This window comes from Gavia stellata, chromosome Z (genome assembly GCF_030936135.1).
Source record: "Gavia stellata isolate bGavSte3 chromosome Z, bGavSte3.hap2, whole genome shotgun sequence".
Classification (NCBI taxonomy): domain Eukaryota; kingdom Metazoa; phylum Chordata; class Aves; order Gaviiformes; family Gaviidae; genus Gavia; species Gavia stellata.
The window spans coordinates 41038998-41066973 of record NC_082637.1 but is presented as its reverse complement, the minus strand read 5'-3'; the positions used below and the strand labels follow the sequence as shown (position 1 = coordinate 41066973).

The 27976-nt window shown below is 38.8% G+C and overlaps 1 protein-coding gene across 1 annotated transcript in view; it reads left to right on the top strand.

The window, feature by feature from the left end:
- TMC1 (transmembrane channel like 1) overlaps positions 1–25878 on the top strand; it is a 73258-nt gene extending 47380 nt beyond the window's left edge. The window contains exons 10-20 of the mRNA XM_059834149.1: positions 187–331; positions 2382–2576; positions 10679–10858; positions 11076–11228; positions 12634–12762; positions 16647–16714; positions 19631–19870; positions 22538–22663; positions 24343–24421; positions 24518–24653; positions 25610–25878. Of these exons, the coding sequence (XP_059690132.1) occupies positions 187–331; positions 2382–2576; positions 10679–10858; positions 11076–11228; positions 12634–12762; positions 16647–16714; positions 19631–19870; positions 22538–22663; positions 24343–24421; positions 24518–24653; positions 25610–25878 (1720 nt within the window). The remainder of the gene's footprint in view (positions 1–186; positions 332–2381; positions 2577–10678; positions 10859–11075; positions 11229–12633; positions 12763–16646; positions 16715–19630; positions 19871–22537; positions 22664–24342; positions 24422–24517; positions 24654–25609) is intronic.
- The last annotated feature ends 2098 nt before the right edge of the window (positions 25879–27976 follow it).

Sequence of the window (27976 nt, the reverse complement as noted above, 5' to 3'; positions counted from 1 at the left end):
TGAAAATCTCCATCCTTCTGTCTTGTTTCAGACTGAACTTTCCAGACTTAGTATAACATGACTGACTGCAATAACGATATAGTTTTTTTCAGAACAGTGTTAGAATTTAGGAACAATTTAAAAATCATGCTCACATAGCAGAACTAGTTCTAAGAAGATCTTTGTGTGTCTTTCTGGCTTTTGTAGAATGGCAAGGAATGCAAATGAAGAAGGTGGTGGGGATGATACTAGTTTTAATTTCAGCTGGAAAATGTTCACAAGCTGGGACTACCTGATTGGCAATCCTGAGACAGCAGATAATAAGTTTGCCTCCATCACAACAAGCTTTAAGGTAAAATAGAGCTCACTAAGGAAAGGTAATCTGATTTGTCTTTCACGCTGGGGTGAATCAGATGGAACTAAGGTCAAGTATTAGCTGTGCCTGGGGCCTAGAAGCTTAAACTAGAATTGGCAGCTCTATACCCTTCTGAGTCTGGGTCTTTGTGCCTTGCCATCTTAATTTTTTTCTTTGGATTGTGGAAGAAAAAGCATTACTGGCATCTTTTGTGTCCTCTGTGACTGCAGTATGAGTTTTAGAAAAATTATTCTCCTGTGAAAATAATGTTTCCCTTTTTCTCATCTCTGATGTCTTGTATGGTGCTTGTCTGAAAAACGTTTTTTTTTAAATGCTGGTGACATTTTGCCAACCTCACATTATCATCTTCTCTTGCTACGCTGAAGACATGCCATAAGATAAAGCAATAGGATTGTCTATAAAGGGCTATTCATCATGTCAGAAGAATTGGCCTCAGAATTTTAACTATATACTTGTTTTTCAGTAAGAAAAAAAGGTTACTTTCCTTGCATAATCTAAGATTTTTATTTTCAAATTAATTATGAATTATAGCCCAGTTTGCAAGGCAATGCAAGGTGTTCTTAGGCCTCTTTTCGATTTATAGGGTATGTTGCTTTTAAGACTCATTGTGTGAGGAATCTGGGGCAGGATGCGAGATGCGCTGCTGTGAAAACAGCGAAGGGGATGTATTCTGTCTATGGAGTGCTAAAGAAAGTGTCTCTACACTGGGGTTACTGGGACACACCAGTGCAACACGTAAAGGAAAACTCAATTTTCAATGTAATAATGTACAGGGAACACACTGGCAAGGTATTGCCAGGTAATGAACAAGGTGCTAGACTTGCAGTCACATGGGCAACTTATAGCGTGGGAGCTGGAGGACCAAGCACTAGCTGCACTATCCAATCACACACAACACCCTCCCTTTCTGCAGTGGTGATATAGCCAATATACCACCTCACCCTGCCCACCCTCCCAACTGCAGGCATAAAAGATAATTGTACTCAAAGTCAGTAGGAAGAGAAAGTCCCAAGAAAACAAATATTGAAGAAATACTGACTGAAAGCACTGAAGCTGTGTGAACTTTCCCTGCCTGCTTACTAAGGTCAGTTGCTGAAAGCTGTTTGGAGAAGAATACAAATCAGTTGAGACAGAGACTTAATTTTGAGAAATAAACTCGTGAAGCTTTACTGGGATCTTTACAAATGAGCAAGGAACCTCAGAGAGAAAGGGCGAAGTCTTGGCTTGAGTGAGGTCATGGGAGTTTTGCTCAAGAGCTGCTGCAATCTCTTTTCATTTACGTAACAAACACAAGTCGTAGGAAAAGCAGAGCCATGGAGAGTAATTACTACAATGCAGGAGTTCATCTTGCCCTCTGGGCAACTGATCTCTACACCAAAGTCAAAAGCTGTAACCAAACTCCCTTTTCACAAGGACACTTCAGAGCAAAAGCTTTTTCTGCTGGCAAAAGTAGGAGCTGGAGATTATAGTTACACCAGAGTCTTAATATTTATCAGTCCAGCCCAAGGGTAAATGTGGGGCAAATGTTTTATTCTGCAGTCTGAACCTGTATACACTGTTTGCCTTTTTTGGGATTCCTACATCTCAACTGTCTTTTCATTCCTTCTGAATTGCTGACTTTCAGAATAAAACTCTTTGCTCTTTTCTCACAAATGCACATTTTTAAAGAGTGACAGTTCTTTTTCTGGCAGCTAATCACACATTTATCCTGTTGGGTCACTCAGCTTCATAGCATGTCGCAAGCTGACAGAACATGCTCGTTTCTTTTTGGCACACGAGTGCAGGTGTAATGAGACTCAGTGGGGACACACTCAAGCAAAGTGAACTCTGGGGAGCCAAAACACCAGGGTCCGCCAGGGTCCAAAACAGATTTTATGAGATAATATAAGATCATCTCAAAACATGATGCCCAGGTGTGCATTTGCATCTTTGTAATTTATATAACTGACTTGTAACAACTAGGGAAGCAATGGGGGTTCTTCACCATTAAAGTACTCATAATATCTTTTCTTTCTAACAAGTGCAGGAAGCTATCGTGGAGGAGCAGGAGAGCCGAAAAGAGGAAAATATTCACTTGACTCGATTCCTGAGGGTTCTTGCTAACTTCTTAGCCCTATGTACACTTGCTGGGAGTGGCTACCTCATCTTTTTTGTTGTCAGAAGATCCCAGAAATTTGCCCTGGAAGGTCTGGAAAACTACGGGTGGTGGGAAAGAAATGAAGTTCGTGCTAGCACATTTCTAAAATAGATGTGGTTTGAAAGTTTGTTTCTCTACTCTGCATGTTGCCTTTTTTCCCTGAGAATTTAAATACACTGAGTGTGGGTGGTAAATGTCTAGCAAAAGGATGGTTCTTGATTGTCTGCTTCCTGCTTCATTAAAATGATTATTTCTTGGTTGGTTCTTTCAAATGTCCCTTTGTATTTAGTTTTCGTTTGATACCTTTACCTTTCCTCCTCTGTGCTCTTAAAATTGTTTTCCAGCCACTCTATGGACTCACAAGGTCTCTTCAAGGAGCCGGCTCTCCTGTTGCTTTCCTCCTGAGACTGGCCCAAGCAAAGTGACCGGTGTGTGGGCATATCCAAAGTTATTTGTGGCCTCAGGGACACAATTCTGCAGTGTAGCAACAGGATGAAACTCATGCCTTCCAGTTCCAGCTGCCCAGTCCAAGAGTTCAATACAATTTTTTATACTTAATCTGCTTTCTGCTAGAGCAAATGCAGCCCTGCCTGGTAGAGGTGTATAGTGATAGTGATTGTGTTTGCTATAACAGTGTGCAGTATGCACCTGAAGTCAGTGTTGCTATATGAAGACCTGGGCAGGTTTTACTTTCTTAGCCAAGACACTGCTGCGTATGTTGTAAAACTAGCTGTTTGTTACTTAAAGCTCATCTTCTGAGCTGGAGTGTAAAGTAGATACCTGATTTAAGGTAAAGCAAAAAGATGCTAGCCTCACAAAGCTGCTGGGATGGGTGTCGATGGAATGCGGAAAGTCAATCCTAAATTTTCAACACAAAAACCTGCCTGAGAAAGTGACATAAAAAACTCCAGCAATCCACCTCTGGAATTTAGACGAATGGGGCTGTTGGAATTGGGATAAGTTACTTCATAAAAATTATTACACTTTGATCTGATGGGAAAGAAAGGTCATGTACAAAACTGCTTGGCTTAAAGCAACGTGAGCTCTAAGTGTGACAACAGACTAGCAGATGAAGACAGTTCAGGAGGAATTCAGCTTTCTCTCAGTTGAAAGGTGTGGTAACAGAGTTGTACTAACAAGAACTGTGCTACCGAAAGCTGTTATATTAGCTTATGCTGCAATCTGAAAAGTAGTTAAACATATGCATCTTTACATTCATTGTTTTACTTTTGTTTGCTGTACAAAAAAATGCTGCTAAGAAGACTCAGTATCCTAAAACTAAGATCTGAAGTAGGTGTGTCTCTGAAGGAGAGCGGATAAGGCAACATTGCCATTATTTGGCTAAAGAATTTTTCCTATTAATGGGTAATGAACATATCTTGAACATAACATATTTTGGTAAAATGGAGAATAATGCCACTGATTCCCTTGGTAAAGTCTTCGGAAATTGGATGAAAACTGCTGAACAAAATTGACTTTTCTCATTTGATAGAAGATAGTTTGCAAAGCTAGAAGGTAGTATGAGCATCTCTCTGGGCCTGAGGTACCCTTTTTTCTAGATATATTCCTGTACTGTTTAAAAACAAAGCTACTTAAAAGGAGAGAAAACTTATGAGGAGACAGACTGATTTCTCTGAATCAGAATCATTGACAACATTTGGGCAAAGAGGAGATAAGTTTTACACATTATTTTTTTCCAGCAACAAAAAAGTATAGCTTTAACATTTCAGGTCTTGCAAGCTGAAACAACCCCATACATCTTTTGCCAAAAATATCCTGCCAGTTACTTTAATGTTCCTAGTAGTGGATATGGAGTACATTTATATTGAAGTTTCTAAGCCATGTTGTCAATGCTCTGTTTAATTCTAGAAATCATCAGGCAGCTTTTATTAGTGTGAAATATAATTTCTAATTCTAATTTCTTCTTAAAAAATGAAACTGTATTTACTAAAAAAATAGGTCTTTATTAGTGCTTTCTGCAGCAGATGTTAGACAAATCTACGACTACAGCAATCATTGTTAGTGGAAGATATGATTTATTTTAGCTAGACTACTTACTCTTAATGAACTTATAATTTAAAGCAACAGCCAGTCAGTGTTCAATATTTAATGTTGTGCTGGCACAGTTTAATATGCCTGGGGGCTGGTGTTTAGAAGTGATTGCAGCCACAGGATTTCTTACCAGATTCATAGCAGCTGGAAAAACTTGTGTAAGTAGTAATTTTCTAGCTTTCAGAGTGTAACACGGGGACTTGGTATCTGGAGTAGTCAATGTCAGAGAGAGATAAAAAACTGTGTCTTGAACCAGAGTTTTAATAATTAGTGGGTGCCTCTTGGTTGCTGTTCCTTTCTTAGGGAAAATTCTTTCTCAGTAAGGCAGAGAAGGCTTTTGAGATAATGAATATAAGACCACATTGGCTATCAACCTTAACTCTACCATGTACGCATGCTGTCATGCTGCCCCTCTTCTGGCATATCATTGCACAATTTTTAAGTCACACAGAGCAGTGAAACTGTCACTGACAAAAACAGGGAAAGAAAATCTGCTCCAGCACCTGAGCTTCAAGTTGACAGACATCCAGAATATAAATCAGCTTCTTTCTGAAATCAAACTAGATTAAAGTGGCTAAAATTCAATGAATGATTGATTCAATGGATGATTTCTTTGTTCAGCAAAATCCTTCACAAGAAAATAAAAAATACAATGATAATATATCTATGAAACTGTATGAGCAATGTTTATGCTTTGAAATATAGAACCCATCAGTTTTTGGATTTTGAAAACTGAATGTGCTACATTCTGTCTCAGTATAGCATTGGCTTTCTGGTTGTAATAATTTCTCACTTTTCAGCTTTGCAAGTTTCTGTGCCTCATTTCGCCTCTTATCTTAATAATGTCTTTTCTGCAGAATTAGAAATGTTCTTGAGATGGGCAGCATGAATAGTCAAGGCATGGAAAAATGCAGATAGAAGGCAAATGAGAAAGAATTTGCTTGCTTCAGATAAGTGGTAAAAAAGGCAGAGCATAATAAAAATATAGAAAATATTGAATGTTCAAGAGAAAGAAAACCAGTGACTTCTGTCCTCCCTATCCCATGCAGCAACAAGGAAACTTTCAATAAAGTTAGCAGGTACCATATTTAAAACTGTCCAAAGGACATAGATTTTCTTCCAGAACATGTATTCATTATGTCTTCCAGTATGAGAATGAAGAGACATCAAATGAATTGAGTGGAAGCCAGGTTCAGAAAAAGCAAAAGGGAAGGAATGGTAGACGGTGGGTGCCAACTCTATGAATGCCAAAATTTACATGTGTCTGAAGGAAGACTGATGTAAGGCATGAAAGAGAAAGCCGCTGGGGGTTACTAAATACATAAAAAACACACCTGACTGAACAAGTGCCCAAACTGAATATAGTTGGAGTCTAGGACTTACTATTCATACATGTTTGCTCTGTTCTTGCTTATCCCTGGGCATCTGTTGGGCTAGGCCAGCTTTTGGTGTGACCCAGGACATCTCCTCTTATATACACGTTTGCCCCTGGAACTTGTTGCTGCAGAAGGATATGAGATGGCAGAGTCACTGAGGATTCCGATTTGAGATTCAGCAGTATCACAACAGGACTGAACGGCTTAGACAGATGCACTCTTTGCTGGGTAAAAAACTGGCTGGACGGCCGAGCCCAGAGAGTCGTGATGAATGGAGTGAAATCCAGTTGGCAGCCGGTCACAAGCGGAGTCCCCCAGGGCTCAGTTTTGCGACTGGTGTTGTTTAATATCTTTATCGATGATCTGGATGAGGGGATTGAGTGCTCCCTCAGCAAGTTTGCAGACGACACCAAGTTGGGTGGGAGTGTTGATCTGCTTGAGGGTAGGAAGGCCCTGCAGAGGGATCTGGACAGGCTGGATCGATGGGCTGAGGCCAACTGTATGAAGTTCAACAAGGCCAAGTGCCGGGTCCTGCACTTGGGTCACAACAACCCCATGCAACGCTACAGGCTGGGGGAAGAGTGGCTGGAAAGGTCCCCCGCAGAAAAGGACCTGGGGGTGTTGATTGACAGCCGGCTGAATATGAGCCAGCAGTGTGCCCAGGTGGCCAAGAAGGCCAACGGCATCCTGGCCTGTATCAGAAATAGTGTGGCCAACAGGAGTAGGGAAGGGATTGTGCCCCTGTACTCGGCGCTGGTGAGGCCGCACCTCGAATTCTGTGTTCAGTTTTGGGCCCCTCACTACAAGAAAGACATTGAGGTGCTGGAGTGTGTCCAGAGAAGGGCAACAAAGCTGGTGAGGGGTCTGGAACACAAGTCTTATGAGGAGTGGCTGAGGGAACTGGGGTTGTTCAGTCTGGAGAAGAGGAGTGTGAGGGGAGACCTTATTGCTCTCTACAGTTACCTGAAAGGGGGTTGCAGAGAGGTGGGTGTTGGTCTCTTCTCCCAAGTGATGAGTGACAGGAGAAGAGGAAATGGCCTCAAGTTGTGCCAGCGGAGGTTCAGACTGGATATTAGGAAAGACTTCTTTACTGAGAGTGTGGTGACACACTGGAATAAACTGCCCAGGTGTTGCATTAAAGGGCAAGGCAATTTGGCGGAAAATAAACCCCCTTGTGTTCCAGCTTGTCCTCAGATATCAGAGGGGCTGGGGGCGGCTAGGCTTAGATTCTGAGTGATGCCCAATTTTTCTGTGTTACAAGTCCGGTCGCATTCAATGTATTGAACTCTTACGATTACGGATACACTCGTAACACCATACACTTTCAGTCTAGTCGCCTTCCACGTACTAGCACAGCCACACTTAAGGGATTTGGTGGCATTCAATGAGAACTCTCACGGCTAGATTAGTGAATAGTGTAGTTTATTGAAGCAACAGATACACAAGTTCTTTTGGATTGCCGGTGATAAAATTACTGCTTGCAAAGCATGTACAAATACCAAGAATATGAGTAATATAGCCTGGCTACCAATGCGTTAAGCTATAAAGCAACTCTATAGAGATATCTAAGTTTCCTGGGGAAGCACTCGGTATAACCAAGTGTTCGAATCTTACCCAAAGGTGTCCCTGTGGGGGGGGGAAGACAGGCTCAGCCCGTCGACTGATCCCAGGTGTCGGAGGTGATCTGCGATGGTATCTTCCCTGGCATTCTTCCTCTCTTAAGCCATTTTTATATTATTTGTCCTTACAGGTGGAGCTTGAGTGACTCTAGTCATACATACCTCTATTGTAATTGGTGTAAAAGTTTCTCGTTTACTTTTAAAGGTATAGACTAAGAAAAATCCAGAGCGCAAGCTCAGTGAGGGGTGGTCACACCTTGGAGGTGGGTAGCTTTGGGATGGAGGTGTGTTTTCTGGTATTATAATGAGATTATAATGAGCAAAGTTCACCCAAAGGATAGTATTTTGTCAAAAAATGACAGACTGTTGGCTCAGGGTGGTAAATATGCAGCTCAGGGTAGTAAATATGCAGCTTGTCAGTTCCATAGTACCTTCCAGTTCCTGTCTTATCACAGAGCCTGGCCGCAGTGTCTGCACTCCGCTCCACCCTCCGTGTAGTTTCTCTTAGAGTCAGCGCACCAAGCTCCCCTGGTGCTGCCAACATCTAAGCTTGCCCGGGGAACTTCTGTGGGTTGGATTCCTTGCATATTTGCCACACTCCATCCTGAAGATTTCTTCAATGCTGTACCTTTAATATAAATTTAACTCTTAAATTACCTCCAGCAATTATTCCACACCAGGGAAGTGGTAGAGTCACCCTCCCTGGAGGTGTTCAAGGAATGTGTGGACGTGGCATTGTGGGACATGGTTTAATGGGCATGGTGGCGGTTTTTTTGGTTGATGGTTGGACTTGATGATCTTACAGATCTTTTCCAACCTTAGTGATTCTGTGATTCTGTGATTCTATGGATTTCTATTGATAAATAGGATGTACAGCCTGTTACAGTAAGTTTGAATTTTAAGAATTTGTGATTTGTCAAGTTGGCTGTAGTTGACTCCTGCAGCTTTGCCTACAAATGCAAAAATCCAGTAATTAGTTCTAGAACTCATTAAAAACCAATAATAGATAAAAAACAAAAAGAAAGCCATTTATTTCTTTTCATTAAGAGCACCAGTCTCATGGATGAAACTTTTTACAAGTGGGAATGTACATATTGGTAAGTGAGTGAATTTATTTTTTGGCATAGTGCCTTTCTACTGCCATATTATTTCTGAGAAGCAAGAGCAGTCCTAACACGCTTGGTAGCAGGAAGTTAGAAATTTACTAAAATTTGTAATAGTTCTAGCAAAATGGATTCCAGCATGGCTGAGAAATGCTGGTTTCAGAGCAATTGGAAGATTAGAGTTCTGAGTGAACAATTATGGTTTTTGACTAAATACATTATTTTTTTACTTAATTGTTTTAATATGATTAATCTCCAATAAACATCTTTGTGATTTCCAACAACCTTTGTGACTTAGATTGTGACAATGTTTTCTGTTTGTTGTTTTTAGTCCGTTAAAGACACAGTATTGTAATGCAATTTAATTTGAATAGAATTTGAATAACTGAGCTCTTAAACTTTTTCAGTTATTTTCATTTTTGGCTGACACAATGAATTAGAACCAAAAGGTTTAAGTAGACTTGAAATTATTTTCAGCAATCACTTAGGAATGTTACATTACTAGAATGTCTCACTCATCTGTAGAATTTATAAGCTATGTTGTATTTCAAACTTTCTGTAAAAGCTAGTTATCTGTCTTTCTCTGTTTGCTTTCAGTAAATTTGTTCCATTTCCATACTGCTAAGATGATGAGTTAATCTTATTAGAGGTTTCTAAGAAAATCAGGCAGAAAGAAGCAGAGTTGATTTGAATTTGCTTATGCAGTGAGGACATGAGATCTGAGAGAGACTAGAGAACTGGACAATCACCAGCTGTATGAAATTTAAGAAGAGCATGTGCTGGATTCTCCATCTGGGATGGGGTAATCCTGGTTATATGTACAAACTGGGGGACAAGAGGCTGGAGAGCAGTCCCACAGAAAGAGATCTGGGGGTCTGGGTTGATGGCAAGTTGAATATGAGTCAACAGTGTGCCCTGGCAGCCAAAAGGGCCAACCATGTCCTGGGGTGCATCAAGCACAGCATAGCTAGCCGGTCAAGGGAGAGGATTGTCCCACTCTACACTGCATTGGTGTGGCTCCACCTCGAGTACTGTGTGCAGTTTTGGGTGCTTCAACATAAGAAGGACATCAGACTATTAAACCGTGTCCAGAGGAGGGGGATCAAGATGGTGAAAGGCCTCAAGGACAAGACTTAGAGGAGCAGCTGAGGTCACTTGGTTTGTTCAGCTTGGAGAAGAGGAGGCTGAGGGGTGACTTTATGGCAGTGTACACTTCTTCAAGGGGGGTGGGGACGGGGAGGTGCTGATCTCCTCTCGCTGGTGACCAGAGATAGGACACGAGGAAATGGAATGAAGCTGCATCAGGGGAAGTTCGAACTGGACATTAGGAAAAGGTTCTTCACTGAGAGGGTGGTTGGTCACTGGAACAGGCTCCCCAGGGAAGTGGTCACGGCACCAAGCCCCTCAGAGTTCAAGGAGTGTCTGGACAATGCTGTTGTCATATGGTTTAGTATTAGGAGCAGGGAGGTTTAGCGAGGAGCAGGGAGTTGGACTCGATGAGCCTTATGGGCCCCTTCCAACCTGAGATATTCTATGATTCTATGATTCTATGATTCTGTGACATCTAAAGTTAACTTCAGGTGAGATCTCAGATAAATTTATTTTAGTGAAGCATTTTCGTAGGAATGCTTTTTAAATGTGTCTATTGGGAAGATGTCGTAGAGATGTAGGATAAAACAGTACTGAAAATAGGTTTTGCTATGTTCTCTGATAGAAGAATTCTGGTTAAAGTGTAGGTTCTAGTCAGAGTAATTAACATTTGATTGTTTCAGAGGTTTAAGTGAAATGTAAAATGAAAAAAACCTCATATATCTACCTGCAGTATAATTCTGCAGATTATGACTGACTTTTCATCCCTTTCTTCCTTTGTGAAAACATCTTGTGACTCCCAGAGTGGATTTTGGTTTTTATTAAATCAAAAACCAAATAATAAGTAGTAATGGAAATACAACCTTCTCCCAAATCAATAATAATAAAAGAACTTGCCTCTAACATTTCACTGTAAATTTTTTTTTTTTTCTTTTCCCTCCTCTCAGGTGAACATGGTTATGTCACTTTTAGGAATGTTCTGCCCAACTTTATTTGATGTAATCAGTTCTCTGGAAAACTACCACCCTCGAATAGCTCTAAGATGGCAGCTGGGACGAATCTTTGCTCTTTTTCTTGGCAATCTCTACACTTTCATTATTGCCCTAATGGATGAAATCAATCTCAAGGCAAGATATTACTTCCCTTCACTGTTTTTAACATGTAGCTGGGCAAGGATGAGGATTTCCAGACAGTCACAGACATGTCAGCAAAAGACATTCTTTTCTTTCTGTACTGTAAATCATGTCCATGCCTGAGCTGGTAATGGGAGTCTTGGAGTAGAAAAGATTGAGAGTTGGTAACAAGCTCATGTTGTTTGTTTTTTTTTTCCAATTTATTTCTTAGTTGGAAGAAGAAAAGATAGTCAAATATAACATGTCAATATGGGAAGCCAGTCTGTACAATGGTACTATTGCAGAAAATTCGACTGCTCCTCCAATACAGGTGGACCCTGCAGATGTCCCCAGAGGGCCATGCTGGGAAACAATGGTAGGACAGGTAATGTAGCTGCTTTGTGGTCATATTTAAAAATAGATCATAGTCTGTTACAAGATAGGATATCTAAACCCTCCTTATTTCTGCTAATAAGTGGCATTAAGATGGGAAAATGTGAGGAAAAGCAGATGTGGGACTTTTTTGTGAGCTAAAAAGTCGAGAAAAAATTATTTGAGGTTCTTAGGTCCCTGTCTAGTAAGCAATTCTTTCTCCTGGTAGCTGACAGCATTGAAAGCATTTCATTTTTTCCCCTACTTTTCACTATTCTCTTCATTTACCTTTCTTTTCCTTATCCCATCTTTGTCTTGCGAAGGCTATTTAGCAATTTTGAAAAGTTGGATTCATCACAGCCCCTAATAAATGTGGTAATTCTGATTAGAATTTTGATCAGGCAATATCAGTTTCTGACTACAACAAACCTATAGAAGAAATAAAAAAAGGAGTAGCTCAACAAGGAAATACGTGTAAGATCACTCTTACAGCAGTGTGCTTTTGAGAAGGCATGTCTATCTTTAGGCAAGTAACATAATGCAAAAGAACAATAGTGGTTTAATGGTAAATCTGCTCAGTTGTTTTATTTGATTCAGTTGAACATTTATTCTTATTGACCTATTAATATAAAATTTCATTTCCAAAGAATTTTCTAACATCCCCTTTCCTCTACTTGATCATAGCCCGTTGCTGTTGTTTTGTGCATGAGAAAGAATTCACCACTGAACCAAAATTTTGCTGTTGCTCCATCATTCTGACAACTTCAACTCCTGACTGAATAAATCACCAGCAGGGAGCAGACAGGCAGGAAAAACAGCCCCTCTATTCTTTTCAGTGATGCTGAATAATAAGCTAAGAATACCAAGAGCTCATCACTGCACCAATTTTCTCCTTAATTTCAGATCAGGGAGAGTAATAGCCTTTTGGGCTATTGGGGTAAGGCCTGCTACAGTTGGGTTTAGTGGGACTTACTAAAATAAAAGTAGAGGAATGAGGATTTCCATTAGGATTTTCTTTCCTCTCCATACTCACTGGGAGTTGGTGCTCCTTGAGAATGAAAACCATTAACTTTTTTTTTTTAATCTGCCCAAAGTCAAAGGGATCAAAAGCAGTTTAAAATATCAGCTCAGATCTCTGTTATAGCAGCAATCTTGGCTGGAAGCGTTTCCTAGTCTAATCATACCCTGGAAGTCTCATCTGATAATATGAGCACAAATTAGAGCAAAGGATACCTCTAGCAAACACGGGGCAGTTTTTCTCCTGGCATTTTTCAGAATCAGTGAATGTAGAGGAGGAATAGCGTCTTTTCCATGTTGGAGCAGGGTAAGCAAGGTTAGGAATCTAGTGCAGTTTTTCATTATTATTGTAATTATTAATTCCTTAAATACATTCTTAAAAGAAAATATTGCTTTAACAGGAATTTGTGAGGTTGACAGTCTCTGACACGATGACAACATACATCACAATTCTAATTGGTGACTTCTTAAGAGCTGTCTTCGTTAGGTTTTTCAACTACTGCTGGTGCTGGGACTTGGAGTATGGATTTGTAAGTATCTGATTTGCTATTTTAAATGTCTTTGTCAGAGTATCACTTCACAGTTTTGCAGTAAATTACATTTTCCTTTCAATCCTACAGAGTTAACAGTTGGCTAGACATATCAGCTTCAAAGTCCCTGAACAATATTGTGTTAGTTTTTCTCATAATTTGCTTATGCCTTAATGTTTGTCTTATTATTTAGACTTTGGTAACTTCAGGAAATGTTTTCAGATTTTTTTTTTTATTTAATTGTGTAAGAAAACTGGGTACACATTTTTCACACATTTCCAATTTGAAGACTCGTTCCCTGTTCCACAGAATGCAGTCTCATTGATTTCTACAGGATTGTGGATAGGGTCTTCTAGTACACAGTGTTTGTGAAGAAAAAAATGAATGAACTTGTTTTAGAAATCTTATTATATACATTTTTTGCCAGAATTAGCTTAGCTGAAATAAAGTTAGTAAGTGCCATAACATAAGCAGGTGTAGAGCTTTTCACTTGGGAGTTGAGACTTTTACACAGAGCTGAGCTAGGTTAACTTAGCCAGCTAAGATACCTACAGTGTAAGGTCTGATGCTGCGTTTTCACCTTTGAAGTAGTAGTCAGGGTACTGGCAAAGCTTGTGAAGCTCCTGAAGCCTCTTTTGTACTTACTGAGAGGTATGGAAAAGAGCTAAGTCATTTCAAGCTGTCTTGGGTACATCTGCATGAGCAGCCATCATAGCTGTCCTGGCATCTTTTTGTCCTCCTTCCCTCAAAATTTTACCTTCATATGTGTACAAATTTCTTGTTTTAGTAAAAGCAGCCTCTTGAGAGCTGATAGTTTTCCAGAGGAAGAGAAAGTTTTGGTGTTTTCTATAGAAAAAACGGTTTTCTGGTAGAACAATCTCATTGCTATTTGCTGGGTCCTGTGAAATTTCGGCCTTTATAGTAAGGTTCAGGTTTCTCCCTGTTAATTCTATGGTGTGTCTCAAACAGGACTGGTGGAGGGCTGGAGACAAAGACAACCAGGCAGCCATGTTGTGGACAAACAAGTTATAACTCTTGCAACATCAAAATCAAATGCAGGAATTTGAATACAGCATGGGCAGAGAGCCAGCACTGCTTGTGGAACCATGTATTTTCATATACTTAAATTGCATCTGGAGCTTCCTCACATTTTCAGATGTTCCACAGCCATCACAATAGCTAAGGCTGGATGTGGGGAACACATGAATCATTGTAGCCAGTGCTACATCTGACAGGAAATAGCTCAGACATCATATTTTGCAAAGATGTTGAAGTGATAGCCTGGATCTTTTCCCTCTCAAGATACCCACCATCAATGAAAGAGCCTGAATGAATGTAAGCCTGAAAGCCGTTCTGAATACTGTAGGACAGGGTCTTTACCTAGGATGATTTGGCTTCCATTTGGGCTTCATGAAGTCTCTTCTGTCTTACTATTTATTCTTAATCGGCTGCCTTTTATGCAGGGACTTTTTGTTGCATAACCTGCCCAACCACAGGTGCCTAGTGCTAACTGAGATGACCCTGGGTATCCAGAACATGTGGATGGGGCTACTAGATGTATTTTTTTTGTGAGGTGCCTGCAGTGTCCCGGCATTGGAAGCCACACAGTGAACTGTAGGACAGCTTGGCTTGAACTGGGAGTGCCAGCTGCCAAGTGAAGACTCATCCATTAACACTTCAGACATAATTTTTGCTCTTTGTTTTTTATTATCATTAGGGATGTTAATGGAATATAATACAGTAACTCAATCAGTAGAACAGAGCCTATAAAGGAAAGAGCTTTAATTAAGGTTTTGGACTAAAGAGCTGCACAGATACCATCCTTCTTTCTAGTTATTCATCCATATACAAAGTAAAGAACATCATAGACAGAGGTGATAAGCAGTGAGAGTAAACATCACAGCCCACACACAAAGGTTTCAACACTGTTAATGGAAGCTATGACATGTTTATCCAGCAATGAGGGGACATTTATTTCCATGATATATTATTATTCTCAAAGTGTCAACAACAATCTGCTGGTAGGGGAGGCTGAAACCTATTTATTATTGACATTTTTATTTGGCAGTTTATAAGAATGGCTATAACGGTCTGGTCCATTATGGTTCTCAGGTCCAGCAAGCTGTCTGAAATAACAGCCAGAAGTGGAAATGCAAACTGGAAATCATTGAATTTCTGGAAATATCTAGCTTAAAATCTTCACTAGGAAGTAACTATACCTGTGTCTTTTTGGTTAGTGGCTGTGATGTACCTATAATCCATTAATTTTTAGACTTTTTTATATCCTAAATATTTTTGACAGCCAAAATGTCCTTCAGCAAAGAATTCCAGAAATTAACTTGCATGTTGTGTGGAAAACCACTTCCTTTTGTTTGTTTAAAAATTAAATTTCAAATTATTTTATCTGTTAATGCCAGCCCCTACGTTATGAAGAACAGTCACACATTGTTTGATTCTGTACGATCCTATTCATCTCTCCATGTCACTTATTCTATCCCTCTGTACAGCTCTCCTTAGTCAAGTGCTTTCCAAGTTGAATGCTACTAATCTATTTAATCTTTCCTTGTATGGAAGCAGATTCATAATTACATGCAACATAACTATAGTAGTTTGCTGTAAACATATATGTATATAGCTGTACATATACACAAAAATACACAGAAAGAGTGTAGGGGCTCCAAATATTTCAGCAATATGACACAATACAATTAAAAATTGTGCCTTTAATTGGTGATTTTCATAGAATAACTTCGTCTTGGTTCAGTCATAAGAGAATAGTTATTTTTGTATCTCATGCCCCTTCCTCTCCCTATCAGTCAGTCATGTAATTAATACCTGGAAGATACACGTTATTCATTATTTTTCTGTCCACCCACTGTGATGAATCATGCAAGCCACCAGCTATGGTGTAACAAAATTCACTTTTATGAGAAAGCTGATTAAACAAAATCTTGTGATTATGCAAACCCATATGAACAATATGCTTGAATCAGACATTTAGGTGTAAACCAACACTTTACAGCCACAATTTCTTACCAGAAAGTTTTGTTCTGCTGCATATGCACACAAATTAATATGTATGTGTATATTTCAATCGTCACTCAAATGCAGTGTATTCAATGTTTGCAGATGGAAGTGTTCATGAATTAGAGACTAATAAATAGGGTAAAAGAAGAGATGTGAAAATGATTAAAGATTTGGAAAAAGAGAATGAAAGGGTCAGATGAATAGTTCAGAAATGTAAGACTAAAAAATTATTTGTTTATGGCATTTATGTGTCTATACTGGAAACAAAAATTCATGATATAGTGCTTTCTTCAGCAGACAAAGTGATAATGAGACCCCATGGCTAAATCTTGAAGTAAAAATTAGAACAAACACACTCAAATTAGAAATAAAATATTCCTATTAAGTGGGTAAGACAATGATTGGCAACATCTATCAATGCTTAAAAAGAATTCTTCAACTGTGTAACTGTTAAAATATGAAAGATAGTATTATAGTTCAAACAGGAATTAAATCACAGCAGCCTTATGGCTGGTACTGTAGGTCACCACCACTAGCCACTCCAATGGAAAATTCATGAACTGTTGTTTTAAAATTTACCCAATACCCAGAACAATTTTTAATTCTCCATTAGCACCTTCCTCGGAACAAATATCAAAAAGATTTTCAGTAAAATACCACAAGCTGTATTAAAGTCTGCCTGTTGGCTTTGAGTCATATTAATTTGTTTCATGATCCACTGATAAGATGGAACAAGAGGCCTTACAACACAATGCCAGTATGCTGCTGCTGTTGAAAGTTACAGTTTTAATCTACTGTAAGTCATCTTAAAACCATTTGTGCAAACCTAATGAAAGCATCTGTATTATTTCTTTCAGCCATCATATTCTGAGTTCGATATAAGTGGAAATGTGCTGGGACTGATCTTTAACCAAGGCATGATCTGGTAGGTGTGGCAAAGCATGTTGCATCTGCAGGATGGCAGGATTTAGCTGTATCTGTGAAAGATTCTTCTGAAATGCTGATCCTGTCCCATTGCTTTAGTTTGATGGAAGTGTAATGCAATATATATCAAACTCTGGTACACTGCAGCCAGTGGGACCACTTCAAAACTAGTTCTAGGCTAAGATTATGGGACTGGATGCATCAGGATTTTGCAATGAGCTGGTAAGACCAACCAGTAAAAAACTGCATAAATAAATCTTATCTTATGTTTGAATGACTGCTTGCTAGAACAAGCACCTGGCCTGTACTGTTTTGCTTTGAATTTCAGCCTTTCAAAATACCTTACCACTCTTTTCCCATGTGTCCTGTGAAAAAAGGCCTTAAAACAAATACATGTACACTTATCTGTGCAGGCACGTGAATGTGCATAAAATGCTACTGCTGCATTATTAGTCCTTAGCTATAGAGGAGAAGAGGTCTATGTTTCATCTCATTTTTGGACTTTACATGAGTGGTAAAGAATACCAGCATGTAGGGTCCTCATGCAAGATGCTCTGTCTCCCTCAGAAACTGTCCTCCTCAAGCGCTACTGTCTTCTCAAAGTTAATTCTTTCTAAGGCCTAATTATTCACCTTTAATACGACTTTGCTAATCAGAGTTTTTGCTTGGTGAGAGCCCTTACTTCTGTAAAGCCCAAAGGTGGTGTGTTGTGTACATGTCAAAGAAATGCCTCAGAAATATGGCAAAGAAAGAGGTTGCAAATATTTTGCAGCCTCTGCAACTAAACCCTGTTGGGGGGATACACTGAGGGCCCCAACAGCAGCAATGTGGGCTTGCTTATAAGGACGGTATATTGGTGGGGATGAGCATGGCACCACCTATGGCCTCATAGTGATAGCATGACCTAAGTGTGGCTGGAAGGAGTCCAGCCCTGCCACTGGCATGTCAGGCACCTATATTGTGTGCTGCACCTTAGAAAAGCAGCTTAGCTTTGCAACTGGCATCTTGTTATCTGCCTTAGGACTGGCATTCTAATTTCTGGTGGGAAACATTTCTCAGGCTGTTTTTCATCAAAATGATGAGGCTGCAGCATAAACTCTGTTTGCAATTTTATACACAATTGATGTCACTAATACTTTCTACTGCTGTAATTAACACTTTGGAAGACAGGTTGGAAATCATTCTCTACCTGAGAGACATTGAGGACTGGGTGAGGGAGTCGATTCCTTACTATTGTCTAATGAAACTTCTATACATACCTATAATTTTTATCCTTCATTGCATGTACAGACTCTGAACTTCTAAGCTGCCATGCCCCAATATACATATTCTGGCACAGAAACTGTGACTTGTGCTTTTGTGATGCTATTTAGATAGAGCATCCTTTGGCTTACAGCTTATTGCAGGGTTGGGACCACTTTTACATCCTAATTGATATTTGCAGGGCCAAGTAAGGCACTAGAGCTGTAGTCTTTTTCAAAATAATGTCTGATGATTTAAACGGAACTAAATACATCAGATGAATAAAAAAAGGTTGACTGAATTATAATACACATACACTGCCAAAACCATGTTTGTCATTAACACATACATAGGATAAATTGATTTCTGTTTTATCTGAGCTTTACAAATTCTATTGCACATGCTTGTCCTCATCTGAAACAGAATAAAAAAAGAGTTTCAGCTGCAGCTGGTGAGCTGCCACTATCACAGGCTAGAAAGGATACAAGAGGCTTGTATGTGTGCATTTATTTTTGTGTACGAGAGACCATGCTGTTAGGAAAACTCTTTTCTCTTTTTCTGTGTTTTCACGAAGCTAGTGGGATGCAAATAATTTTCAAGTCTTCTCCGTACGAATAAGCTTTGGCAAGAATTTGTCTACCGTATGATAAATGTTGTACTGAAATATTATGATAATGGCCATAAGTTACCCAGATTCTGAACTTTTTGAAATTGAGGATATTTTGCAACTGATTTCCATGAGAGTAAGGACCAGGGCCATGAGATGCCTTCTCCCTTCAACCATAGATTAGCAAACCCTTTATCTTTTCATTGAAGATATATGAAAAGAGGAAGGAAAGATATTAATATAATAGAGTCTGACATAATATTTCTGTACTTGGAAGGTCTTTCCAACCACGTAGATCTATTTCTTATTTTTTAAATAGAAAAACTGAGGTACTCAGAGGCAAAGCAGCTTAACCCCTGTCACCTGGACAATAATTAAGGAAGAAGTAGATTCCTGATCTCCTATGTTCTGTATCATTTGGCCAGGCAAATGAAAGTAATTGCTCTCTAGTCAGCATGGTACAAGAAACAAGATGTGATAAAAATAAAATGGTCCCAACTGTTTCAGTGTCATAACCATGCAACCACACATAATAAGGAAAAAACAATATTTAGCAGAATCAATGAAAAGTTTGTTGGAATGAAGCACTAAATAACCGTGGTAATAGAAGTAAAATATATGTCAACTAAGCAAAAATATCCTTCCTAAAATGGTGCTAGTATATTAAGAAAAATAATAAAGAATAAACTAGATTATTTTGGTAATACCTAGCTTTAGGGCTATCTTTTTTTATACAACACAAGTGAGATGTGACCTGAACTAAAGGGACAAAGTAAAAGTGGATAACATTTCATGAGGTCCTTTAATTTGCAGAGAAAGAGGGTTTTGTAACTTTGAAATAAAAAGTTCATATGGAGAATTCTCTCCATATACCTCCAGTTCTTCTTAAAACAAGACTGAAGAGACAAGATGAGGAAAAAAAATATAAAGATGGTTTTATGAACTTGATTTCTGAGTGCACAGTGTGTATGGCTGCAAGGCACATTGACATAGGGAATTGGTGGCCTATCTAGGAAGACAGAAGTTCTACAAAAAAGTGGTTATTTTTTTTCTTTGCTTCTTTTCCAGGATGGGATCTTTCTATGCTCCATGTCTCCCAGCGATCAATGTGTTGCGCCTCCACACTTCGATGTACCTGCAGTGCTGGGCAGTGATGTGCTGCAACGTCCCACAAGAGAGGGTCTTCAAGGCTTCTAGATCCAATAACTTCTACATGGCCATGTTGCTTTTCATCCTCTTTCTCTCCACACTGCCTGCTGTGTACACCATTGTCTCCATCCCACCATCTTTTGATTGTGGTCCTTTCAGGTTTTTTGCATTTTACATCCATCTTTTGTTATTGATGTAATGAACCGCCTCATCACATCACATCACATCACAGTGAATGATACAGTAATGAAAAAGAGTTTCTATAATCATTGTTAGCACCTGGTAGGCTGAGTGTTTAATTGTGTCTCATTTCTCATTGTGGATAATTCCTGGAGCTGGAATCCTAGATAATTCCAGGAGCTGGAATCCTAGAAAACTGAGTAATTATTTAGAAAATTTTATCTGAAGTGTAGAACAGAAAATACATTCTTTTAGTTAGTTGTAATGTAAAAAATTGTCATTACTGCTGTAATTAAGCCAGAAATTATTCTTAAGTAGTAGAGCAGTTACCTGTTATGCATCTCTGGTCTGCTGGCTTGAGGGTGATGGCTTTCTCAAGAAATGTCTGCATATGCTCTGTAGGAGGAACACATCAGAACGTATGGTGGTTTGCTAAACGAATGGTGGTGCAGTCAGTCTTTGACTGCTGTGACTCTCTCCAACTGACACAGTATTTCCTGTATCTGTATCACCACTCTGAAGCTGATTCTGTTTCTGAAGTCTTCAAGACCTCCAGGTTCATTAGTCCTTTCTAAAAATACAGCCCTGCCTTGCCTATGCAAACATGTGCGTTGCATTCAAGCCAGCTTAGATGTTGACACATTTTCTCCTTCTGTGCATGCTACCTGGAAAATCCAGGACCATTTTCATCATCTTTACTTGCCAGGTAGCATGACATACAACTATAATGAGTACACAACAACAGTCAATATATGAAATTAAAATTTTTAAAAGAATTTAGCCTTTGGTTTTGAACAAAGTATTAGCAAAGCAAGAGTAGGAGAATAGTAAAAAAGACATCCTGATTCCAATGAAATGTTTGAATAATACATTACTGTTCTGAGTAAAATGATATCTGCATAATCCCCAGGGCAGCAGCGGAAGTCTTGCCACATTAAGTTTGGCCAAAGGCAAAATATCTGGGAGATTGTTCCTAGGCACCTGCAACAGTCAGAGTCACCTAAGAGGGAGAATTGCATGACATGCCAAAAATTCTGATGAGACAGAAAATTGCTTGAATTTACAGAAAAGATGATAACAAAGCAAGTAATGCAAAGAAAGATTTTTTATTTCAGTCATAGCAAAGAAAGTACAGAGGGAGACATGTGGAGTCAGATCTGAGTAGCTGCAGTTACTGAATTGGATATTACTGAAATGGTAAGGTTACTGTTCAAAATGAGTAAGATAATAGTGCCTGCAACTTTTTCTCTGTCAAATGCAGAGATACTTTGTTCTTCATAAAAAAATGTGAACTCTTCAATGTAACTTTTAATGGGGGAAGACTTGAAACTAATGAGGGTTCATTCAATCTGGGTATAGGTAATGCTACTGTTGAGCAGCCAGTGGGTAAATACTGGTAGCGCATGGCTCTACATTCAAAAAAGAAAATATTTCTTTTTTTTCATTCTGTTGGTAACTCAATGTCTTATCTATTATGAAACTTCTAATTCTTTGGGGTTTTTTTGTGTTTTGTTTTGTTTTGTTTTGTTTTGTTTTGTTTTGTTAATCCATCATTAAAGTCAACATATGCAACTCAACGAAGACCTGCCAGGAGTAGGGAAGCCAGGACAGAATCAGCAAAGTTGCAACAGAAAATGCTTTGTGCATGCTGGGGAAAAGATAAGGAGAGCACAGAGTGGAATTTCTCACCTACCATGGGTGGGTGTGGGAAGTGGAGAGAAAGGACTGGTCTGAAGAATTCTACCTGCAACCTTTTACATTACGGGGAAGAGGGTGAATGTTGAGAACAATGAGTTAAGAAAAAGACCTAGTTGTCAGAAATGCTTTACAAGAACTGAAAAGAGGTGACAGGAGACCTCAATGACTGGTATATTGGGTGGCAATTTGGTGACAATTCCTTTAACCAACTAAAACTGCCGATGTGTCTTAATACACATAAAGACTCATTTTGCTGGTCTTGTTCAGGTAAAAAACGTTCAACTCTATATTGTAAGGCAGAGCCAAAAGCAAAATAAACAGGAAGGGACTTTTGGAACAGCTATTAAAATTCTTCTGCAAGAAAAGCTTAATGTTAATGGTGTAGGAAGAAAATTGTTTCTAGATAAGCTGGCCATGAAACAATTATGCATTAAGGTGATTAGATTACTGTAACAATAACAAAAACTTCCTATAACACAGCCACTGACTTCTATAGCATTGGTACACAGCAAAGAGAGAGGAGAATTGGACTGAACATTGCTGAACAGAAACCAGTTGCAAGCAGACCATTTTTTTTGTTATCAACCATACAAAGATGGGATTTGAATTTTTCACCAGGACCTCATAGAGCACAAATTGCACCTCAGTCTTTAGTTGGTGGTATGGAGTTGACAACTCGGTACACTGATTCTTTGAGGAGTAATCTTGATGGTAACTGCAGGAAAAATCTATTAACATACAATAAAAATATTGGTGTCTATTTTCCCCCTTAAAATATATAAATACTAATTTAAATAATATTCCTTTCAGAGTGTGAAGTTTTAAATAATGTTAACGTATAGTTAACCTTTTCCCAGGTTTGATGTGATGTGATTAACCTACATACTACTGCATTGACATTGCCATAATATTTGTATGTGATATACTGTCAACTTTTCTGTCTGATAGTGGGAAGACTAGAATGTTTGAAGTCATATCAGAAACTTTGGAACACGACTTCCCTTCCTGGTTCGGGAAGGTATTTGGTTATGCTTCTAACCCTGGACTCATCCTACCTTTTATATTGCTGATGGTGTACGTAGAGAATATTAACTCAAAGCTTGCTTAATCTAAGGTCTGTTAGATTTCTTTCACTCTGAATCTTCATTGACTGAATATCTAATTAAATACAATGCTGATTGCCCTGTGGTAAGGGACTTGAAGAATTCATGAGCTTTTTATTTGATCATAATTAAAGTGCCTTTGCACAAAAGGTAATATCTCTTTTTTGTTCAATGGCTTTCTTTTTGTTTTTGTTATTGCTTTTCAAAAATGTTGTTGCCACAATAATGGCAAAGCTATTAAAATGCAAAAGGCTATAGGGGATCTGAAGTGCTGTGACTTTGATCAGCTTATACAGTAGGTGGAACAGCACATCATAAATCCTTAGCAAGTTCAATAGAAACATGACCACCGTGAAGCAGAGTTTTTTCCTCAGTAACTTTCAATGAGTCCGACCTTCAGTGCCTTGGACTTTCCTTGATAAACAATGTACTCTATGCTGTTGGGACAGGAGTGTGAGACAGGGTGTTGGAGACCTTATGAAACAGGGCTAGTAGAGATTTTTCTTAAGTCAGTACCCGGTAAAGAATGATGACCCCAGAACAGTCTTTCTCAGAGACAGTGTTGAGTCCTGCTTTATAAAGGCATTTTAAACTGCTGTATACATATATCGGATTATTTAGCACACTGCTGAACTAAAAGTTAATTCTACGTGGAGATGAGCTGGGATTTAACCCTGCATTATAGAACTGCCAATATACGTAGAGAAGATTACAGAATATAACAGAAATTGCAGTATTTTACACGAGCAAAATTAAATTCTGAGATGAAATTTTGCCAAGGTTCACTTAACATCATATTCTATTTTATCCCTTGACTAGATAAACAAAGAATCCAGACTGTCCTCTGAAATGCCTGGTCAACTCCTACTGACTTTTTCTGAGCGCTATTCCTTTCTTGGAATGGTCCAAGGCAAAGACACTAAAAATAAACAAACAAAAAAAAAAAAAAAAGAAAAAAAAAGAAGGAAAATACAAGGCAAAATCAGGCAAAGCAGAGAAAACAGCATATGCAGATTAATTATTTACTGTTTACATCAATAAAAGACTTCATATCAGAATTTCTCTAATTAAATCAAGATGGTAAAAAATACTATTTTCATAGCGTTATCACAAAAGTAATACAATACACTGAAAAATGAAAACTGCGTTATGCAGTTATGTTTTTGTTTAGTAGAAGAAGGAGGTCTAATTTAAAACAAAAAATGAAAGCATATGCTTTTGGCTGTTTTCTCGGCAGTACTTGAATTTGCCTATTGTATTAGTTCAAAAGCTTTTATAAATATGATTTACTCATTTTTAAGGTATGTCATACAAGTTAATTAACTTTTATACGTTATTCTGTAGAATACACTTCATACTGAGGCATAGCTTTATGGATCATCTTCCTTAACTACTAGAAGATTGAATGTAGAGTAGTAATAGACAGAATAATTTCTTTCAGTATTTTTTTCCTGTGAAATAAGTGTCTTCTTTATACGGTAAAGAAGCATATAGCTTGTTGCCAAAATACTACTGCTGATTAGGAATGATAAATGAAGAAAAGATCCAGGCTTTACATTAGCACAGCTGTAGTTGTTGCTATAAGAATGTTGTAAGAATCTTTATATTGAAATCACTACCTAACAAGGAATTATGTTTCTTTAAATTTAGCCTGAGTATTTATTACCTCAATGCTACATCTAAATCCTACAAGGAAGCTAACTTGGAACTTAAAAAGAAGCTACAAAGTGTAAGGAATAGAGAATTATTGATTTTTGGTTTTACTACATATTAGAGAAGCCATTCAGGTCTCTTAAAGATGCCCTCTCTCTTTCCCCATCATTAGCAAGCAGAAGAAAATAAAAGAAGAAATAAACAAAAGGCACAAAAATCAAACGAACAAGAGGAAAATCCATTTGAGACAGAACCACCACAGCCAAAGGAAAAAGGAGGCAAGCAAGACGAATCCACTCCAAACCAAGGTAAGGACTGTTTTGAAGTCCTCAGGATGAGGAATTCATTTATGCCAGACCATAGTCTTCCTCACTGCCTTGACTGCTTCTTTTGCCATAATCACCTGAAAGATATTCACAATACTGAATCATGAGTATTAGCCTAATCTCCAGTCCATTTTTCTTTCTTTGGTTTGTTTAATAAATACTGTAATGTTATTCCACACCAGGCAACAATGAAGTAAAAAAAGCTGTAATAGAGCTATAATGAATCGCAAGATCCCAGCCCTGCAAAAAACCCACTTAAAGCCTAGTCTGAATGTTAGTGATCCCTCTGACCTGTCACAAACCAGTCAGGTCCAAATCTTGCACCCTCATATCCTATTTCGTTGATCCAGGACTGCTCAGGACAACTTTTGCCATCTGTGCCAGATTCACCAGGAGAAGGTATAGTGAGAACACAGTACAGTAGCAATTGTTATCAGAAAGCCTAGCTTGGTCAGGCAAGTTTCAGTCTGTTCTGAAGGATTTCACAGGCTGTTTCCTTTCCTGTGGACACTGCTAGACTTTCCCCATCATGCATGCATGCCAAACACCTCGTATAGGCTCAAGCCTAGCAGAGAAACCCAGATTAGAAATGACTATCTTTGGAAGAACCATGTGCAAGGTGTGTCTGCAGCCTCAAAACCTGCCCGCTTAACTTTGAAATTGCTACCTTCATCGTCATTTATAAACGATATCTAAATGCATCTGGCTACTTGGGAAAAGCCTCCACTTTCCTCATATGGGGTCTCGCAGAAAGACTGGAGGGAAAATACGGTGCAAAGATCGTGAAGGTGCATTACCCCAGTTTTCAGGCTGTTGGCAGGGGAGCCCCAGACTTTTTACCACACTCTGGAGTGCACAGGCGGCTGCAGGATTTCCCTCTCAGGGTATTTCTGGTTTGCATGTTCATTTTTTAATTCTGTTCTCCAAACACATTTCAGACAACAAGAAAGGACAGGGGGGCAATGAAGCAAAGAAGACAGGCCAGCCACAAGAAGCCAGCTCCTCTCAGGCACTCCAGCATCCAGGCCCTGCCCCGAACAGCCACTATCCCCCACAGAGCAGAGAAGGAGACCTTCCTCCCCCATCCATAGCTGTGACAAGGCCACCGGGGCCCAGGTTGTTTGGAGTGCCAGGCTATCCACCTGGAAACCCACGCTTCCCAGGGGCGCAGCCAGGAATGCCCAGGGGCCCTCCCAACTACAGATAAGGAGCCTCAAGCACATTGTGATCTGATAAAGGACGTTGAGGGACAGGAGTGGTCCTAAACCCAGACACACTCCTGCAAGTGCAGAATCCCGCTGTCTTTGTTGTAAATCTTGATGTGCATAGAAGTTACCCATGTGCTTCAGTTTTTGCAGAATGGGAGGCTTCGGAAGAAAACATTGCATATGTCTTCTTGCATATGCATTGCAAAAATGCGTTATCTGTGTCAATACGTTACTAAACTTAAGGGTATTTATTGGAAGATTTTTATTAGAAGAATGAAAAACATTTTGTATTCAGTTGATTATTTTCTTAAAAGCCTGAAAGTGTGTCCCTAACATCTTTTCCTTTTTCTCAGAAGCATGGTTCACTGAAAACATAGCTTTGTACAAAATGTGTGAAAGTCAGTTATATTTAAGCACTGCATATAGCTTGTTTTCTGCAGGTCAGATTTCAGATTGTATGCAGGAAAACCAGGATCTTTTCAAAAGCTGAATGATTACCTCTAAAGCCTTTGGGAAAGTATTAAAAAGGTAAAAGAAAAGCAATATTCTGCCTGTTGCTATGAAGAAAATTTAACTCCTATTACAGTACCACTTTTAGCTAATAATAGTTTTATCACATTCTGAAAGACTAAAAATAAATTAAAAAAATAAAAGTGGTGAAGAACTATCTCCTGTGCAGAAAAAACTATTTGAAGAATAAGGGTAAGACAGTTATGCAATAATTTCCCCCAAATACTCACCAAGATTGTGTTATGGCACAGATACACTTATTATTGCATAAGAATATGTGCTGTGTAATCTGCTCTGTGGATTTATAATTGTGTACTTGTATTAACCTCTATAGAGTCCAGGGTAGAACAGGTCCTCAGTCTGATAGGTCTTGTGGAAACACAGGATAGACGTAAGCACATGTGCGAGCTGCTCTTGCTTATCCTAATGAGACAGCTTTATTTCTATGTTCTGATTTTATTTCCTTGTCCAGAATTTGTGCCTTGATAATTGTTTTAAGACTCACAAGATTAATAACAACAAAATTATTCAACTGACTGTTTTCTAAAAATAAATGTTATTCCATTGGAGGCCTTCTGTATAACAGAGGTCCATTTTGTACCGTAGAAAAACTTCAACCACATCTCAGTATAAAAAAAGCTGTGACATCACAAAACAACTTCCATGTAATTAAATTGTGGAACTTACTGAAAAAGACTTTAAAACCCCCCCAGTATAGACTATGAATCCCCATAAAACACAATGATCCAGATGCAGTTTCCAGCTCAAGCAGTCTTTAAGCCAATTGCCAGAACCTGGGAGGATAAACCAAGGGAAAGTTCACTTTATACTTGACTTGACTCTTGTACTGCTTCCATAAGCATCTGCTATCAGCTGGAGATAAGGTATTAGATCAATTAGACCTTTAGTGAGCACCAGCATGGCTGATATGCATGTAAACATTAAGCACTGATAACCAAATAGAGAGAAAAGTGTATTGCAGTAACTACAATGGAGGGTCTTTTCTACCAAACAGACTGGTAATGTGTTGTTACTAAGGGAGAGGACAAATGAGTTAAGACTGGATCCCAAGTCATGCCTGCATGTGGGGTGCAGCGAGTCTTATATTTTAAATTAGAGAAAGTACAGCTAAGCACAGTGTAAGTTTTTTCATCTTTCTCGGGTAAAATTTCTAACCTATGGACTTCAGATATGAGGAAAAAGTACAGTAATTCAAACTATTAATTTGAAATCTTCTTCTAACATGATTAATTTTTAAACCGCATATGTTTTTAGCTCAGAAACTTCTAAGTTTGTCAGCAGTCTTACTGAAGTGAAGCATGGGCCCCAGTGCTCTAGTGTTTCAATGATTTTAAGACCAACTTTTTCCTACAAGCTGGGATTGATCTGTCATGAGGCACTGATTTGCATAGAGGTTTTAGCTCAGTGTTTGTTAACATTTCATAATAAGAAAACACTAGATATTCCTTAATAAAAGGAAAATTGTTTATAAAGCAAGTGAAGAAACTGATTTTAAAGATGCTTTAGGGCTCGGTGATCCATCTGAGTTTTTCAAAGGGTGTTGGAATAAATTAGAGTTGTAAACTG